The 17,635-nt window shown below is 39.7% G+C and overlaps 1 protein-coding gene across 1 annotated transcript in view; it reads right to left on the reverse strand.

Moving 5' to 3' along the window:
* The window catches only part of Cdkal1 (CDK5 regulatory subunit associated protein 1 like 1), a 511,294-nt gene that overhangs the window by 123,210 nt on the left and 370,449 nt on the right, over window positions 1–17,635 (reverse strand). The window contains 1 exon segment of the mRNA XM_038335499.1: window positions 16,699–16,879. Coding sequence (XP_038191427.1) covers window positions 16,699–16,879 — 181 coding nt within the window.

A 17,635-nucleotide genomic window follows, 5' to 3' on the forward strand; every position in this document is an offset into this window, starting at 1 on the left:
CATTTAGAGGAATCAGGGCAGGAACTCAAGCAGGAACCTGGAGGCAGGAACTGCAGCAGAGGCCATGGAGGAGCACTGGTTTCTGACTTGCTCTTCATAGTCTTATCTGAGTTTTTATAGCACCCAGGACTACTGGTCCAGTTATTATACCTCCCACAGTGAATGGGGCCCTCCCATATCAATTACTAATCTAGTGAGGTTCTCAGGTGAGGCTCCTTCTTTCGAAATGATTCTAGCCTGGGTCAAGTTGATATCAAACTAGCCAGCAAGCTTACCAAGGCTTCCCTGCCTCTTCATCACTTGGAAACTGATTTGCTAGACAAAGCAAAGGAAATGGGCTCACTACCTCCCCATTAAAACTGTTTCCAACAATCTAAGCACTGGTTAGGTATTCTAACCCACGCATCTGACATCCCTGGAAGTATTTATGTTTTAGAATCTGGGTTAGAGATGTTCGACTAGTCAAATCTATGTAAGTAATCCCCAATCCAAACCCCTTCGGAGTTCAAAAGCACTTCAGAGAAGGGAAACAACCCATGGGCAGAAGCCTCTTCCATGCAGGAAGATGATTCTATTACTTCTTGGCTTTAAAACGTTCCTTAAGTACACGGTATGTGATAATGCGTCTCTGGAAGGATTCACAGTTACGGCGTTAAAGCACTGATGTCTACAGTACTTTAACAACGCAGCAAGAAAAACGGGACAACTTGTATGCAGCCTGTGTACTACACTGCTACTATCTTTGTTTCTATAAACTTTTAATAAGTTTTTTTTTTAGGGTTAAAGAAGGCAGGGACAACTGGATTTATTTACCTGTTTTCCACTTGCTTAACAACAGTGTTTGATGGCCATGAAATAATTTACAGCTGAGCCAAAGAGAAAAGAAAAAGTCAAGGAAGGGACATAAGCGTGAGAGTAACATTTTGGAAGTGGATAAAACTAGCGCGGACGAGTTTTGCTCATCAGCACCTTGGCGTTCTGTGAACTTTTTTAAAAAATTGCCAACAGCCGGGCGATGGTGGCGCACGCCTTTAATCCCAGCACTCGGGAGGCAGAGGCAGGCGCATCTCTGTGAGTTCGAGACCAGCCTGGTCTACAAGAGCTAGTTCCAGGACAGACTCCAAAGCCACAGAGAAACCCTGTCTCGAAAAACAAAAAAATAAACAAATAAATAAATAAAAATTGTCAACAGCCATCAGACATATTTTCCCATTTCCTGAGATCCTGTCCCTGTACTGAATCCAACACTCAGCAAAGCTGAGGCCGGGAGCCCATCCTGTAGACATGCAATCTGGACCTTCCCAAGCCCTATTGACACCCACAGCCTTGCACCAGCTTGCAGAGGCCAATCTGCACAGTGTCCAAGAGGAGTGGGGGAGGGGGTGAAAAAAGAATGGAGAAAACTAAATTTCTCTGACCCCCAGGTAAGCTGCTGTATAGTTCTAAAAACTGATCAAAAGCAGCGTGCCTCCTCCCTGACCCCAAATAAGCCCTGGTGTCATCCCATTTATGGAAAAGCTTGAAAACTGTTCGGTGCCAGTTATTGCTGCCTCTCTTGATAAGCCCGAGACTCATTTTTATTATGATCCCACGGCTATGACCTGGAAGGTCAGACATGACCATGGAGGCTTGATAACTCCACTACTTTCTACATCTAATTTAGCACCTACTGTAAAAACTCATTTCGAGCAGCAACACAGCCACCACTGATCTCTCCCTCACACCTATCACTCCAATAATACGGAGTCTAAATTCAGTTCAGGGGTGGCTGGGCTCTCTGACCTAGCTTCTCTTCAAGTACTATGTCAAAAAATAGAGGTTTTTTCTGTATGTTAAACGTACACATTTTCTTTTATCTTTGGCCTTTGTGACAAAGGAGCCTTTATTTGATAACCAGAGGACAATTTAATAGACAGCTCAGCCCTCTCCTCTTGTTTTCCTGTCAATTCAGAAACCAGACGACGGTTTTTTATGTTGTAGAGCAGAGCTCCTACACAGAGGTCCACTGTATGTAAATTCTGAGGCTACCACGGGGAAGGGCTCAGACATGTGTGTGTGGTAGGGATAGGGGCAGGGAAAGTACAAAATGATCTGCAAGTTTTAACCACAGCTTCAGGGAGTCAAGGGCATGGCACCGAGGCTGCACCACACTGGCAGGAGAGTTTGCACAGAGAAAGACAAGTGTGGAAGGGGCCATGCTGGGAGCTCCCACCAGGTCAAACCTCTTCCTCTACTGCAGAGATTAAGTCAAGGGCCTCAAGCATGCACTTTGCTATGGAACACAGCCTGTTTTGTTCACCTTTTAATGTCTCTACCACATCAGCACCACCATACTAAGTACCAACCCCAGGGCAGGGATCTGTAGAGAGCATATTCAAACTATGAGTAAACCACACAGTGTCTAACCCAGACCTCAGGTCGAGGAGGCTGCCTCAGCACGGGCGATTTTGTATATATTATTTGCTTTCAGTGACTATTTTCCCTGACACTCCTAAAACTTTTGTTGATTATCTTCAGATTTTTTCCTTGGTTGTTGTTCAAAATCACTACATATTACCACTTACATGTATATGAATTCTGTTCAAACTTTGGATATCAACTCCTTCTCAGATATAAGATTTACATGTTGCCTAGTATAGCTATCTTTTTATTTCATTGACTCTTGCTGTGTAGAGCATATTGTTCAATATTGAAGCCCAAGTTTTGGTGGGCTGTTAAAAACGGAATTGCCAAGCCATTATGAAGAGGCCTCCTGATCGATGTGCTCACCGGAGCTGTGGCCTTACTTTCTCAGTCTTTCCAGGTACTCGGGGTTAGGTGAGATCACGGTTTCAGTTAGATTCTTTTGCATGTGGGAGTCTAGTTTTCTCACGGCTACTTAACAGACAGATTGCCCTTTTCCCATTTGTCCTCCAGTGCCAGGTTGAGAAAGAGTCGGCCATATGCTTGGAATTATTTTTCAACTCTGTCTGATTCATCTATGAGTCTGCTTTTATGTCAACATGATAGTTTTGTTATTAATAAAACTTTATGGTAAAATTTAAAAACAGAATGTGATGCCTTTATCTTTCTTAGAATTGCTTTGGCTATTCAGGGTCTTCGTGATTCTACATAAATTGTTAAATGAGTTTTTCCACTTTTGTAAAGAATATATCATTTGTATTTTAACAAGCATTTTGCTGAATCTGTGTCTTATAGATTTGAATCTTTGGAGAATATGATCATTTTAATAATATTCTTTTGGCTCATGAACACTGAATTCTTGCACTTCTTCATTTTCTTCTATTGATGTTTAAAATAGATTTTTCCTACCAAGATCTTTCACTTCTCTGGCTAAGTTTATTGTTGTCTATTTTTGGTGCTACTACAAAAAGAGACTTACTTTGATATATTCTTCAACTTCATCAGTATTTTCATATGGAATTGCAAGTGGTTTTTTTAAGTTGGTTTTGCAACTTCAGTGAATTTGTTTTCTGCTTTTAGCACATAGGGTAACTTAACAAATATTTTTGGTTCCTGTCTTATTTTAAGCCTTTATTCATTTTTACTGTCTGATCATTCATCAGCATTTTCAGTAACACAGACAATGACAGAAGAAGCCATCTTTGTCACAAACCAGCTATTGAGGAAAAGGCTTTCATTTTTTGTTATGATACATTTTTGATAAGTAGCTTTTATTATATTGATTACTTTTTTGAACTCCTAAATTGTCAGCAGTTTTGCAGTTGTTGTTTTGTGTTTTTTAATCAAGAAAAAAATTAGAATTTGTTCAATGCTTTTTCTTTGTGATCTGAGATGATCATGTTCTTTTTTTTCACTATTGTATAAATCACAATCATTAAGTTACAACTATTAGTCCAGCTTTGCATGCCAGAGTTAAGTCCCATTGGATCATGATGTACAATTGTTCTAAAGTGTTTTGAATTTGGATTGACAATATTTAATTGAAGAATTTCACACCAATGCTAATTCAATATAATGGCCCATGGTTTTCTTGTGGTAACTGTTCACGATTTAGATATCAATATAATGCTAGTCTTGTGAAATACCAATTTTTAAAAAATGGAGTTGGAGCTGGATATGGTATCAAAGACTCTGGACATGCCGGGCAAGCACACTACAAGTGAGCTAAACCCCAGCCCTCCCCTTTTATCTTCTGGAAGAAGGATCTTTCAAAGCTCTCTGGCTGGCTCTTATTTGATCTGTCTGCTCTTAAGGTCTGGCACACAGCTGTCTCCTTTAGCATCCTGGAGGTCTGTTCACCTCTTATCTGCGCTAAGCCTTATGCTTCCTTTATCCTGTGTCCTCATCCTTCACTTAGTCTCTTATTTGATGATGCCCAGACTGCCTTTAAAAGCTTTCTGAAAACTGCATAAAATCCTAGACTGGAAAGCATTTTTCTTTAGCGCTGGTCATCTGAGTGTTCTTTGGGTGCTGTCCAGAAGCCTGAACCACTCTGACTCCCCGATCCTCGCAGCATGCACTGTTCTTGTCCCTTATCTTGGTTTAGTTAGGTCTGCCTCAGATTCATGATTCAGGCCTCTGGTGGCCATTTTTTGACTGGCAAAAGCATGTCCGTCAGTCACTGGAAGTATTTTTGAATTATTTCATTATTTTTCTCTGCAGTCTTTTTAGAATTGTTAGTTAAGTGTTCAGTCCTCACAGACTGCCCTCTATCTTTATGTTCTCAAAATATTTTCTACCTAATGTCATTTATTTTCTCAGTATATGTTCTACTTTATTCAACTACATGATATTTTCCCTCTTTTGTCACATTTGTAATTTCTTAGAATTTCCCTTTGTCGTCTGAAGCATTGTGTTGAATGGCACCCTGATCTTGCTTCATGCGTTCGATACTGATGGCAGATCCTAGACTTTGTTGTTGTCGTTGTTGTTCACCCAGAATCTTGCTTGTTCTTTCTTTATCCCAATGATTCTGGTCTGTGGACACAGGGCATTTTCTTAACTTTCCTGAGATATCTCACAGTCCATGAATGACAGTCTTTTAAAGTAAGGGACACAACAAAAGTACCATAACTTTTAAAGTAAGGGACAGGGACAGAAAAAAGTACCATAACTGAAAATTCAAAGCCAGGCCAGAGCTTGGTGTGAACTTCCCTATGGAGTGATCGACCAGAGGCTTAACTCTAGAACTCTGTAGGTGAGATTCCTTAGTGCTGGGCTGGCCAGCTTTCCAAAGAGACCCCTTCAAACTCTCCTCAAGAAGGCAAAGCCATAGCTACTGACAGTATTCTACTTGCGGGACGAAACCAGTATTCCATGTCCAGGTACTGATGACTGGATTCTGCTTGTCTTCAACCACACCCAGTGTCCTTCCATATAGTTATTACTGTCACCTCAATGTACAAGCCACAAGCTTTCAGTTGGGACAAGGGAAGGGGTGTAACCTGGAAGTCTGAGATGGAGGGATGAGGAAGAAGAGAAGAAGGCTCTAACTCCTTCATGGTTTAAACAGTTTTTCTGATAGCAATGTTCTCTTCCTGCCTCATTTTCCCTTACAGAAAAACCAGATGATTCCCTGACCACTTAAATCATCTCCAGCATAGAACTGTTTTCCAGCATTGGTGGTGAGTTGGTTCTAAGAGCCCCAAGGACACAAAGAACTGTGGATGTTCAAGGCCCTCATTAAAAATGCCTTAGCAAGCACACTGAGCCTATTTAGCCTACACATACCCTTTGGTACACTTTTAAAAGAATTTTCTCTAGTTTAAATACAACACTTAATGTAGTGTAAGTCCTGGTTAAGCAATTGTCATTATGCATCTCTCTCTCTCTCTCTCTCTCTCTCTCTCTCTCTCTCTCTCTCTCTCTCTCTCTCTCTCTCTCTCTCTCTGTCTCTCTCTCTCTCTCTTTAGTTTTTTTTGAGACATGGTTTCTCTGTGAAACAGCCTGGCTGTCCAAGAACTCACTCTGTAGATCAAACTGGCCTCAAACTCACAGAGATCCTGCTGCTTTTGCCTCCCGAGTGCTGGGATTAAAGGTGTGTATCACCACTGCCTGGGAATGATGACAAGGACAAATGCTGGCTTGATACAGAAATATTTCCTTCTCTAAATGGCCTTTCCATGGATGGCTGAATTTGTGGATGTGAAACCCATGGACAAGGCCCTGTGGTGTATGAGCTGGTACCCGAGTTTCTCTGGATCAGTCAACTCTGGTCAAGTGCTCACCACTTTCCAGCTGTCATAGGACTGTTGACTCTAAGTTATCCTTATGGGTTAATAATATATGCAATAAACCTTCCTCTGCAGTTTGGTAGTTTTTATAAAAGAATAAAACCAGAGACGTATGATAGAACCAAACTTGAATGGAGAAAAAAAATGTCAGCGTAATGATACTTAATGATATTCTGCTATACTCATAGATTAGTGACTACCACCAATGTCAGCTGAGAGCCTTCATCTAGTAATTGATGGAAACAGATGCGGAGACCCACAACCAAACATTAGGCTGAGTTCAGGGAATCATGCTCAAGAGAGGGAGGAAAGCTTGTTGGAGCCAGAGGGGTCAAAAACAGCACAAGAAAACCCACAGAAACAACCAATCTGGTTCATAGGAATTCATAGCGTCTGAACCAACACCAGGAAGCCTGCGTGGGAACAACCTAGACCCTCTACATATACGTGACAGTTATGTAGCTTGATCTACTGGTGGGACTTCTAACAATGAGAGCAAGGGCTGTTCCTAACCCTTTGTCTGACTCTTGGGACCCTATTTCTCATACTACACTGTCTTGTCCAGTCCTAATACAATGGGAGGTGCATAGTCTTACCAAAACTTGGTATGCCATGTTTTGCTAATACCCATGGGAGGCTTGCCCCTTTCTGAACAATAATGGAGGAAGAATAGATGGGAGGGAGTGGAGAAGAGGTGAAGGGCATGGGAGGAGAGAAGGGAGGGGAAAATATGGTTGAAATGTAAAATAATAAAAAATAAAAAAATCAGATCTTTTTTTGTTCATTGAAGAATACTTTCTAAGCTTATAGTTCATACATGCACAAGGAACTCATGAGTTCCTTTAAAAATATCCAATATAGAACAAAATGAGAATCCAGCATTGTATAAATGCTGTGTGAGAAAAAGTGGAGAAACTTAGGATGAAGCTAAAAATTTTATTTTATATATACTTTATTCTGCAAAAGAACCAAGCTCATAACCTACAAGGAGAAGTTTTTACAAATGAAAAAAAAATAGTGAAAGGGTGTATTTTTCTGTTTGATTCCAGAACCAGCTGGAACTTACATGGGAATGTTCTCCCATTTCTTTATATTAGTTTTCCCTAAAATAACAAGTTCAAAGAAGCAAAAAGCCACTTGAGAGTATACTTTGTGATTTCACAGATACCAGAGGTTGAGAGTTAGGGCAGGAAAGAAATTTAAGATGGAAGGGAAGTATTTCTGCCTCCAAACAGCATGCAGCCCACAGCAATTTCCATGCAGCAAGTCTCACAGTGCATCAGGAGAAACAGTTCAGACACGACCTGTGAATTCTCCTTCAAGCAGAGATTTTTATCTCTCATGCGTCTACCCAGCTTCTCTCAACCCATGTAGGTTTTCATCTGCAGTTTTGAGGATGAAGGGTCCACGCATATTGCTAACCGCCAAGTAAACACCAGGCACTTCATGAGATAAATTCTGCCCTTTCTAACTTTAGTTTCTTCTCTGCCCCTAAACTCTAAATCTGAGCTATTTTATTTATTTTAAAGATAGGCTCAGTGTTAAAAACTCTTAAAGAATAATCCAAATGTTTGGAATGGATTGGAATTAAAGTAAAAAATGTCTTAGACTACATGACTGTAGCCGTTTAAGTAGTCAGAAAGCGGGAAATGGGACATAATCATTTGAGATATTTCCAGAGCCTCACTGCTTTTTCTTCTGTGACATACGTGGGATTAAAAGCTTTCACCCAAGCAAGGTAAGTGTATACAATTATTAAAGGATGGCGCGTTCATTACACAGATTGTTCATGGAAAGAGTAAGACTATCTCTTTGTGACTGGGAGGGAAGGAAGGACAAGGAAGGGGTGAAATATTCCGGAGAAAGATGGGGGCAGGGGCACAAACACATGCAAGAGAGAGCATGTGAGAACAGAGTAAAATGTTGAAATACAAACACTGGTTCAGCTTGGGGAGGTGCAGCTGGGGTCCCTTTACCATACCTAAGTCTTTTCTTCAGGTCTAAAAACATTTTTAGGGAGTTAAAAACAAGACCAGTGAGACGGCTCGGCGGGCAACCGTGTCTGTCTTCAAGCCAAACAACCTGAGTGCTGTCCCCGAACCCATGTGGTGGATGGAGGGAACACCTCTGGCAAGTTTTCCGTGGACCCTCACCTGTGTGCCGTGGCACACATGTGACCATACACATACACACCCATGCACACCGAATAAACTAAAGCTATGAGGTTTTAGAAAAAGAAGTTAAAAGCACTTTTGAAACCGCACAGCAATTGCCCTAAGAGGACATACTTTAAATGTCAGCACTTTGCTTTCTAAAATTATGAATTTCTGGAATGAATATTTCCCTTGCTTTTTATAACAGCAAAGATCAAGAGAGCAGACAGAATACAGCTGCAGTCTCAGGATTTCTACTTCACTGTGAGGCAAACCAATTTAGTGACACTCAGTCCAGCTAACTGGGTTGCCAAGTAGAAATGCTAGATTCCTGCAAAGATGACACCAGGCAGGACACACAGAAAGCAGAGCCTACGGCTGTTCTGTCACACACTGACCTCACAAAATGGAAGCTTTTCCAGAACCCCTCCTAAACCCTGTTTTACAATGCACTGCTTGAGGGTACTTTGCTGTGAGTAGCAAAACTAAGGAGTCAGGACACATGTACAAAACGACAAGACTCACACATCGAACATAATCAGCAAAATACACTTTTATCCATTTGAATGCGTATTCACTTGGGTTTGGTTCCATTTGAATGCTTATTCACTTGGGTTTGGTTCTCTTGTCCTTAATTATGAAACAAAGAAAATTCTTAGGAGCCAGAGTTAGACATGAGCTTCGTGCCACATTACCAAATCATTTCTGCTACCCTGAATGCACAGTTAACATCGGTTCTAATTCTTGAAACTACAATTCTAATTCCCCTGAAAGAGAAGAAATATGGAATTATTATTGAACCATTCTTATCATAGACAAAGAAATATAAGACCAAAACCAGAAGACAGCACCATAAGGTCCTTTTTCCTTAGAAGTTAGTCCAAAGAGTCTCATCTCTTATAAAACCATTATTAAGGTAATAAAAATGAGTTAAAATTGAATATTATAATTTTAATAAATCAGGTTCATATAAAAGACACAGAAGAATTATGTAGATCCTTGCATTTTTTTTGGAACTTGTATAAAAGAAGGCATATAATCCCCCATGAAAAGAAAAAAAAACCTAGACAGAAATAGAATAAAAATGACTTTTCAAAGTCCAGGATTTATATTTTCCATATAAATCCAGTCAGACATTCTCCATCTTAACACCCTCTAGCACGCAACATCTAACATAGAAAAACCACCTATAATCATATTTTTTCTTATAGTCATAGTAATTAAAAATTCCTAAAAGCAGGAGAAAAGTTAATGCCAAAATCAAAAAGTTTGCAGGAACAAATTGAACACATTATGTAGGTTTTCTTTGTGTCACATGGTTTCTGTAAGATCATCATAAATCATAAAGGAACGCTACTCTCAGTGAGGTAAAATCATACTCACTCTTCATTATCCCAGGTTTAGATTGGTGGTTCTAAGACTAAAGATGCTCAAGCAGAGACATCCCTGTTTTGATTTTTTATTTTCATTTTTTTTTTAAATCTGGGTATGATTAACAGGGGGTCTTTGGAGATCTGTAAACAAAGTTCTGCTTTTACAAGTCTGCTGCCCTTTAGCATCATGACACAGACTATCACAGAATCGGGGCTTGTGCAGGACCTAGTCTCCAATGCAGTGAGTATCCCATCACCGGCACAGCTGATGGACAAGGCCATAGAGCTTATCGTCTCAGATCAGGACCTGACCAAAGGGTGGGAAGGTAGGCAAGAGGTCTAGGATCACAGACAGAAAACTGAGGTGGTCACAATGAACAGGCTCAGGGAAATGTTGGCATTTGCAAAGCATGGTCTGACTGACAGGAATGAGGAACCTATGCTTTTAAACACTGTTTTGTACATATGAGTGTTTTGCCTGCATGCATGTCTGTGTACCTCACGTGTGTCTACTGACCAGAAGAGGGTGTCACATCCCCTGAAACTGAAGCTTCCATGTGTGTGCTGGGAATGGAAGCCAGGTCCTCTGCAAGAGCAGCCAGTGCTCCTAATTGTGGAGCCCTCTCTCCAGCCCCAGGATCTTAGTCTTCAATACATCCATCTCCCAGGTAATTCCTCTCTGTTGGGCCTGTGCTGCCTATGGGGAAATGGTGTGCTGTACGATCCCATATGCACACACTGGCTCTGTAATCTTGGAGACCACCAACATCTTTTAAAAAGCCCTTTTCCTCATGAAAATCTTACACACTCTACTTTAGCCTAGACTAATACTCAAATTCAACATGGTGGACAATCAAGCGCTTGACAGAGCTGCCTGGTGAGAATTACTGGCAATCCTTCCTTTCCACACCTGAGGCTTGGCAACAGATTTTGTTATTTTTATAACCTTCAAAGTTCAACATTATTACCTCTTCCCCTTAGGTTTTGAATAAGGGTTGAGAGAAGAATAAAAATAAGTGCTCAATTTAATAAGGTGTTTTTAAAAGTAAATAAATTAACCTTTTTCAAATGTGTTCCAGATTGATGTTTCTACAGGTTACAAAACACAGACTTGGAGTTTAGAACAATATAAACACAAAGAAAAAAGAGGCAATGATGAAAAAAATCCATCTTGTAACTGTAGAATAGAGACAGCTGAACAGGGAAAATCAAGTCTGGGGTGTGAGGGAGAAGACAGGATAGAACTTACAGGTTAGCATTTTTCACTTATGAGATGGTCAGGTCACAATACAGAACCACTAGGATGCAGTCATAAGTATCAGATGGAGTCAGAAAGGAAGTTGTGATCCTAAGAGTTTTGAAATGTTCAGGAGTCCCTGGGAGATGTAGTGGTGGTGTCAAGAGTGCATGACAGGTCAATAAGATGACCTCTGTAGAAGTATCTCCATAGAACACAATAGTCTTGCTGACTGGATCTAGGACTTAGAATTATCAAACCCTAAAGAGAGGCATAGACATCCCTAAACCCACTAAACTTCCTAAACTGTTCCCATATCCACTCTTGCAAGACCTCCTAATGAACTTTCTGATGACTCTGCCCCTTTGTATTTCCTCTCTAAAGTGTGCTAAAACGGATAAGCACTGCTATTTGGGAGCTCCACGCTAGTCCCACGTCAGGGGAAAGTTTAACGTGGTCTGGAAAGTCACCTTAACATACGCTTCACCCACAGTTCCTAACTCACTATTGACAATAATCTATTCCTATATGTTGCTTGTCACCCAAGCAAGAAACTCAGAACCCAACTACCAGCCCCCAAAAGAAGAAGTTTAATCTCACTAAATAAATACCTATGCTCCCTGTAGCTGGGAAACAGTCTTCCTTCCTCACAGGCCCTGACCTCTTGTGATGGTGGACAGCAATTCAGACTTCAGCACTCAATTAACAATATTTATGAACTCTACCTGTGTTGAGTTCCTGCCATTTCCCAGGTACTAAGTCAGTGGGGATAGGAAGACTGCCTTCACATTTCTCAAAGCCTAGAAACAAAGACAAGATCCACATGTCTTGACATGTCGTATAAAGAAAGGAACCCTACCACGTACATCTGTATGAGTGGCACTGTGAGATACAAGACACAGAAAGACAAACAGAACATGTGACAGATGATATAAATGGTCACACAGACATAGGGAACAAATAAGTAGACAAATAAATAAATAAATAAGTTGTAGAAGGAGCAGAATAGAGAAGGGCTGGTTAGTGGATACTGGGATACAAAAGAAGCAACAACTTCGAATCTTCTATAGCATAATAAGGTAATTATGGTTGTTACATTACATTGTGTGATTCAAAACAGTTAACACAGAAGATTCTGAATGTCCACCATAAAGAAATAACAAACGTTTGAACTGATGATGGCTATGCTAATGACTCTGATTAAATAAATACACTGTATATGTGTGTTAAAATGTCACCTTGTATAACAAAAATATGTATAATTATTATGTAGTAAAAGAACCTGATTATATTTTTAAAGCCCCCTTTTCTGTGTAAGCTAACATGTTTCATGTTTTAAATTTAAGATGTGGACATCTTTGGGGCCCATTATGCTCCCCTCCACTCAGTCAGTATTGTCACTTGAACCCTCAAAAACAACTTTCAGTAATCACAGCTTAGATTCAAGAAAAGGGTTGATCAATTGCTTATACAAACTGTCATGAAATTCATTAAAAAACAAACAAACAAAAACCAGAAGGTGAAACAGAGTTAGCATTCAAGCAAATTGACCAGGAAAAGCAAGCTCCCAAACCTTCACACTCACTGGTGAAACGGTGACCCTAAAAACATACAACAGCAAATCAAGTGTCATTAAGCATGACAAGAGGCCTCAGGGATCATTACATTCTACTTCTCACTTCTTAAAGAAACATCAGCTGCATAAACAGATAGTAGGCTAGCCTAGACAGTTCAGCAAGACCCTGTCTCAAAGTTGGAAGATAGAAGGGAAGCGAGGGAGGGAAGGGTGGGCAGATATAGCCCAGCCTTCAAACCCTTGCCTAGCATTTGTTGGTTTCTAGATTTAATTCTGGGGTGGGGTAAAAATTCTAGAAACTTCTGGTAGGTGAACCATGATTCTTTTTTATTAATATATTCGGAGACATCACCTTTACTTTCTAGCTCCAATATGCAAGGCAAGTAGTAAGCAGGGGTTTAACGTCATAAAAACACTGTAATCTAGTATGCATATCCCCAAATCATTCTCGTTAGTTAAGGTGTAGCCCTTCAAGTGACACACTGTTCAAATAAAGACCATGACACTATTTCCTTATTTTTTTATTAAAATTTTCTAGAAAGGAAGTCTAGAAGTGATACCTCTAAGGATCAAAAGGGTTTCTTGTTTTGTTTTTTTTTTAAAAAAAAAAAACAAAAACCTAAGTGACCTTTTCCAGGCAGGCTGAGAAGCTCAGTCACAATTAAATATACTGCTAGAATTAAAATGAACAAAGACCAAGAAATAAAGGCACAACGGAGTAGAGAATATAAACCTGTAACTTCGACCTTTCAATCACTACTCCAAGGTCATTCTCATTTGGCTTGGATAACTTCACTATTAAATCATCTTGTATAAATATCATTGCAATAGCTAATAAGTAAATTTTAGTTTAACTTTTCAGGAAAATATATCATCTAATTTTCATTATAAACTCTAAACTATTTTATTTATTTATTTATTTATTTATTTATTTATTTATTTTCGAGACAGGGTTTCTCTGTAGTTTTGGAGCCTGTCCTGGAACTAGCTCTTGTAGACCAGACTGGCCTCAAACTCACAGTGATCCACCTGCCTCTGCCTCCCCAGTGCTAGGATAAAAGGCGTGCGCCACCACCGCCTGGCTTTCTGTTTCTTTTTAATAGCCATAGTAAAGAACAGGCAAAGAACTTAGCCTTTGCCTTTCGAAAATGAAAACTTGACAGGCCAGTGCTGTTACCATCTGTGATTTGCATGACTAAGAAACATACAGAATTTAATTCATTTATCAGGGCATTAACACAATGCATCTAAGCACCAAGATTTGCTTATACTAATGTTATTGTGAATATAAAAATACTTAGGAAGAAAGGAGCATGTATACTGAAGTTCGTTTTCTATCCCCTATGAGGGAAGAACACATGGGGAGTGTGTAGAAGACATGAAATGCATGTACGAATGGCTCTTTCTCCTCAAGTCAGTGTTAAAGAAGAGAAAGCTGTCACTGGAGAGCTGGTGTGTGCTAGCCCTTCACCATGTTAGACTCACGTTCATTATCGATTTGTCTTGGCAAGGGAATGGGGAATAAATCAGAGAAAATGTTTACTGCTCATTTACCACAGCCTTGTATTTTAGTGAATGCTACAATAAGTTTTTTCATAAAATACCTGAGACAAGCAGGGTAAACAATTATTAATTTCTGGTAAGTGTTGGAGGTGGAAGAAGACACAATGTTACCATTACTGTCTACTCTGAGACAGTAAATCTCTAAAGTTTCATCATTAATGTCCAATTCTCTGGATTTATAATTCTGAATTCTATAAAGCTAAAATTTCATGCAATGGTTTTTATATAGAGCATAATTACTAAGATATAAGAGGTGTCAGGTTGTTTCCCAAAAAACATTTCTTTTGAAGTCCTAATCACTTCAAAATGTTAGAAATCATGTTATAGATAAACACAGTTTATATATAAATATATATTTGCACTGAGGGGTAGGAGGAGATGGAGATCTTCATGGCACACACAAGGATATCTGGTGACAATGAAGGCAGAGACTAAGGCTACACAATGGCAAACAAAAAACACCTTAGCTAGCCAGCAAACTCTAAAAGCTAGGACTTCCTGAGGCCAAGAAAGAGTCCTACACATGTCAGAGTTGGCATGGGTCCTTCTCTGCGCCTCCAGCCTTCAAAAATGTGCAGTCACTCTGGTGTTTGTTGTACCAGCCAGGGCAGAAACACATGAAAAGGACTTAATGCTGACATGGTAGAAAGGTGAATGTGACTCAAGGCAAGACACAGAGGGAAAGTCTGTAAGGCACATGTACCTGAAGGATCATTACCCCAAATCACAAAGAATTCTAAAAACTTTCCAATAAAAAGGCAAAGAGTATGTTCCAAATGGGCAAAAGATCTTGGCAGATACCCTGCCCAAAGAAATATATGAGAAAGAGGGGAGGAGATGGGAAGATGCTCACTACCAGATAGCTTTATTGAACTGCAAGTTAAAACCACAGAGTGACAGAGGTACCACTCGAGAGTCAATAAGCAGTTGGTTGAATATTACTTGTTCCCACGGAGATATAAGGCCAGTTAGATTACGTTACATAGGTAATACACAAACATCATGAGCACAGAGCTCTGAGCTAGCAGGAGGATGATCAGATAGCTTTTCTTTTTAAATACATGGCAACAGGGGTTGTGCATTTATTCAGCTACTTAGGGAGGCAATTTGCCAGTACCTAGCCTAGCCGGTCAACTGCACATCCCATGAAAATACAGTTATACTTTTTAGTAGCCACAGCAGTAAACCTTACACATGAATAGAACAAAAGATAAAAACAAGAGTGGTGATGACTATACAGCTGTTGTTCTTACGTTAAGAAGCTGAAAAAGCCCACTTGCCTCTAATAGTAGGATGAATAACTTATGCAAAAACATTATACAGCAAAGAAAACAGGTGGCACTTTGCAAAATACTGGATTCACTAACAATGAAAAAGAAATGGACAGAACCCAAATTCATACACTGATAAAGTCTGTTCAATGAGGGGAATGAGTTTCTTCTGGGAAGGGAGAGGACAGTGGTAATCTCTGTATGACCATGTTAGGGACTTTCATATACAGAGGATGTACTTAATCAGATTGATTGCATATCCAACAGTCACTATATGAAAACACACACAGACCATTATTAATGATACATAATATTTACACACAGAAAAAAGGTCAGTATACATGCTTTAGCTCAAAAAGATTTTTGATGAATTTAGAAAAAATGGATTGAATTATGACAGGAAACAGAGGAAGAGCTGCTAGATCAAATAGAAGCTGGGGCTGAAGAGAGCAGATGATCAGAGAAGAGGGAGAGGCCCCTGGGTTGCCGATGAAACTGTCCTATACCTGCACATGCACTGGCAACTCCCAGACTCCCAGATCCACAAATCAGACCTCAGTAATAACTTAGAAAAGGTAATGAATTAGTTTATTTTCATGTCTGTGCAAAGTTAATTATCTGTGGGATTAAAGTAGGGCGCTTTTGTCAATCAGAAATAAAATTAATCAGACTATATATCTGCACTGAGAAAACAATGCATATTTGTTTGGATGGATAAGTTGATGGGCAGGTTGATGGGTAGCTAGATGGCAGATGAATAAAAAGAAAGAAAATGGGTAGATGGATAAATGGATGTTAGAAAGATGGATGGAAGAACAGACAGATGATAGATGTACAGGATGGAGTGGAAAACCACAAAGTTTCCAACAAATAAATAATTAAAATGGACTTTTATGCAGTAGGAAGATAGAAAGCTTATTTGCTCAAATATTAATCTTTTGTTTCATTTATGTTTACTTTGAAGTGGTAAAGATGGAAAGGAGGCCTCACATATGCTAGGTAGCCATGGAGCCACATCCCAGTCCACACTCCCATGTATGTAAATGTTGCCTGATTTCAAGCCACCCAAAGATTTAATTGTATACACAAGTATATACAAGAAAGTGGTTTTAAAAGTTTTTAAAAACTGAACCTTCCTCCTCAAGAGAAAATGTGATATTGTCTGCCTCTCCTTGCATGAGGTCATTTAACTTTTCCATGCCCAGCTTGAACTGTTCTCATGTTTTGCAACATAAAGGATAGCACGAGCCAGTGGCACTGGGTAGGCAAAACAGGTTTGTCTGAGCAGCTGCTGGCACAAAGTAATGGCTCCTATGAATGGTTCTCACCACGTGTGCTGGAACTTGTTCGGCTTTTGCAGCAGGAGTTCCGGGTCTTGGATAGAACTGGTTGATGAAAAGACTTGGAAATTTGTACTCTTCAACAAGTTTCAGTGTTTCTTGAAAATCCTGATCGGTTTCTCCAGGAAAACCACAGATAATATCCGTAGCAATCGTTATTCCAGGAACCCTGGAGAAGAAAAACAGACAAAAATGTAAAAAACAGTTGACTGTGAGCCAGAATTATTTTATTTCCTTGACATTTTAAATGGTATTTAAAAAATACAGTTTATTTTTTTAAGACAGAGCACTTGAAAACAGTTTTGAAAAGCTCTAAATACTAAGAGATGCAATGAAATACAGTGGTCCCTGGTCATCCTCAGAGGCATCCATTTTTAATGCTTTTAGACATGGTTTTGTTTTGTTTTCTCCTCAGTCTCTTAAGATAGATGCTTACTCTGCTGTTTCTGGATTTGTTGGTTTTTTAAAGGCAGTACTTAAGGGACTTTTACATTACGGTAAATGAACTAGCTGGAATTATACTCTATCTAACCCTACGTTCTTAACACTGTATTCAGAGTACTTCCATAAAAAAACTGCAGAGACAACTGGAAGACCAGGCTGTTTCTCAACAACATTTCTGTTTTCCTAAGAGTAGTAACTGAGTCTTTGGAAAGTTTGCTTAGCATTTTATTTTCCTAAACTGGTATCTTCTCAAGGCTTCATCAGACCTACCAAAAGTCAGCAGCAGGATGAACTGTTGCCCCGTGGCACAGCTTGCTAGACATGTACAGTGCCCTGAGTTCAAAGCCTGGCACAGGTGGCAGGGATGAAGTGGAAATGACAAAAATCAAACCACTTTCTAAACACTTGATGTATGAGGTCACTCAGCATGCATGTCCCTAGTTTCTGGAAAGGCCACTGCTTTCTTCGAGTGTGGACTACT

Source organism: Arvicola amphibius, chromosome 6, assembly GCF_903992535.2.
Source record: "Arvicola amphibius chromosome 6, mArvAmp1.2, whole genome shotgun sequence".
NCBI classification, from domain to species: domain Eukaryota; kingdom Metazoa; phylum Chordata; class Mammalia; order Rodentia; family Cricetidae; genus Arvicola; species Arvicola amphibius.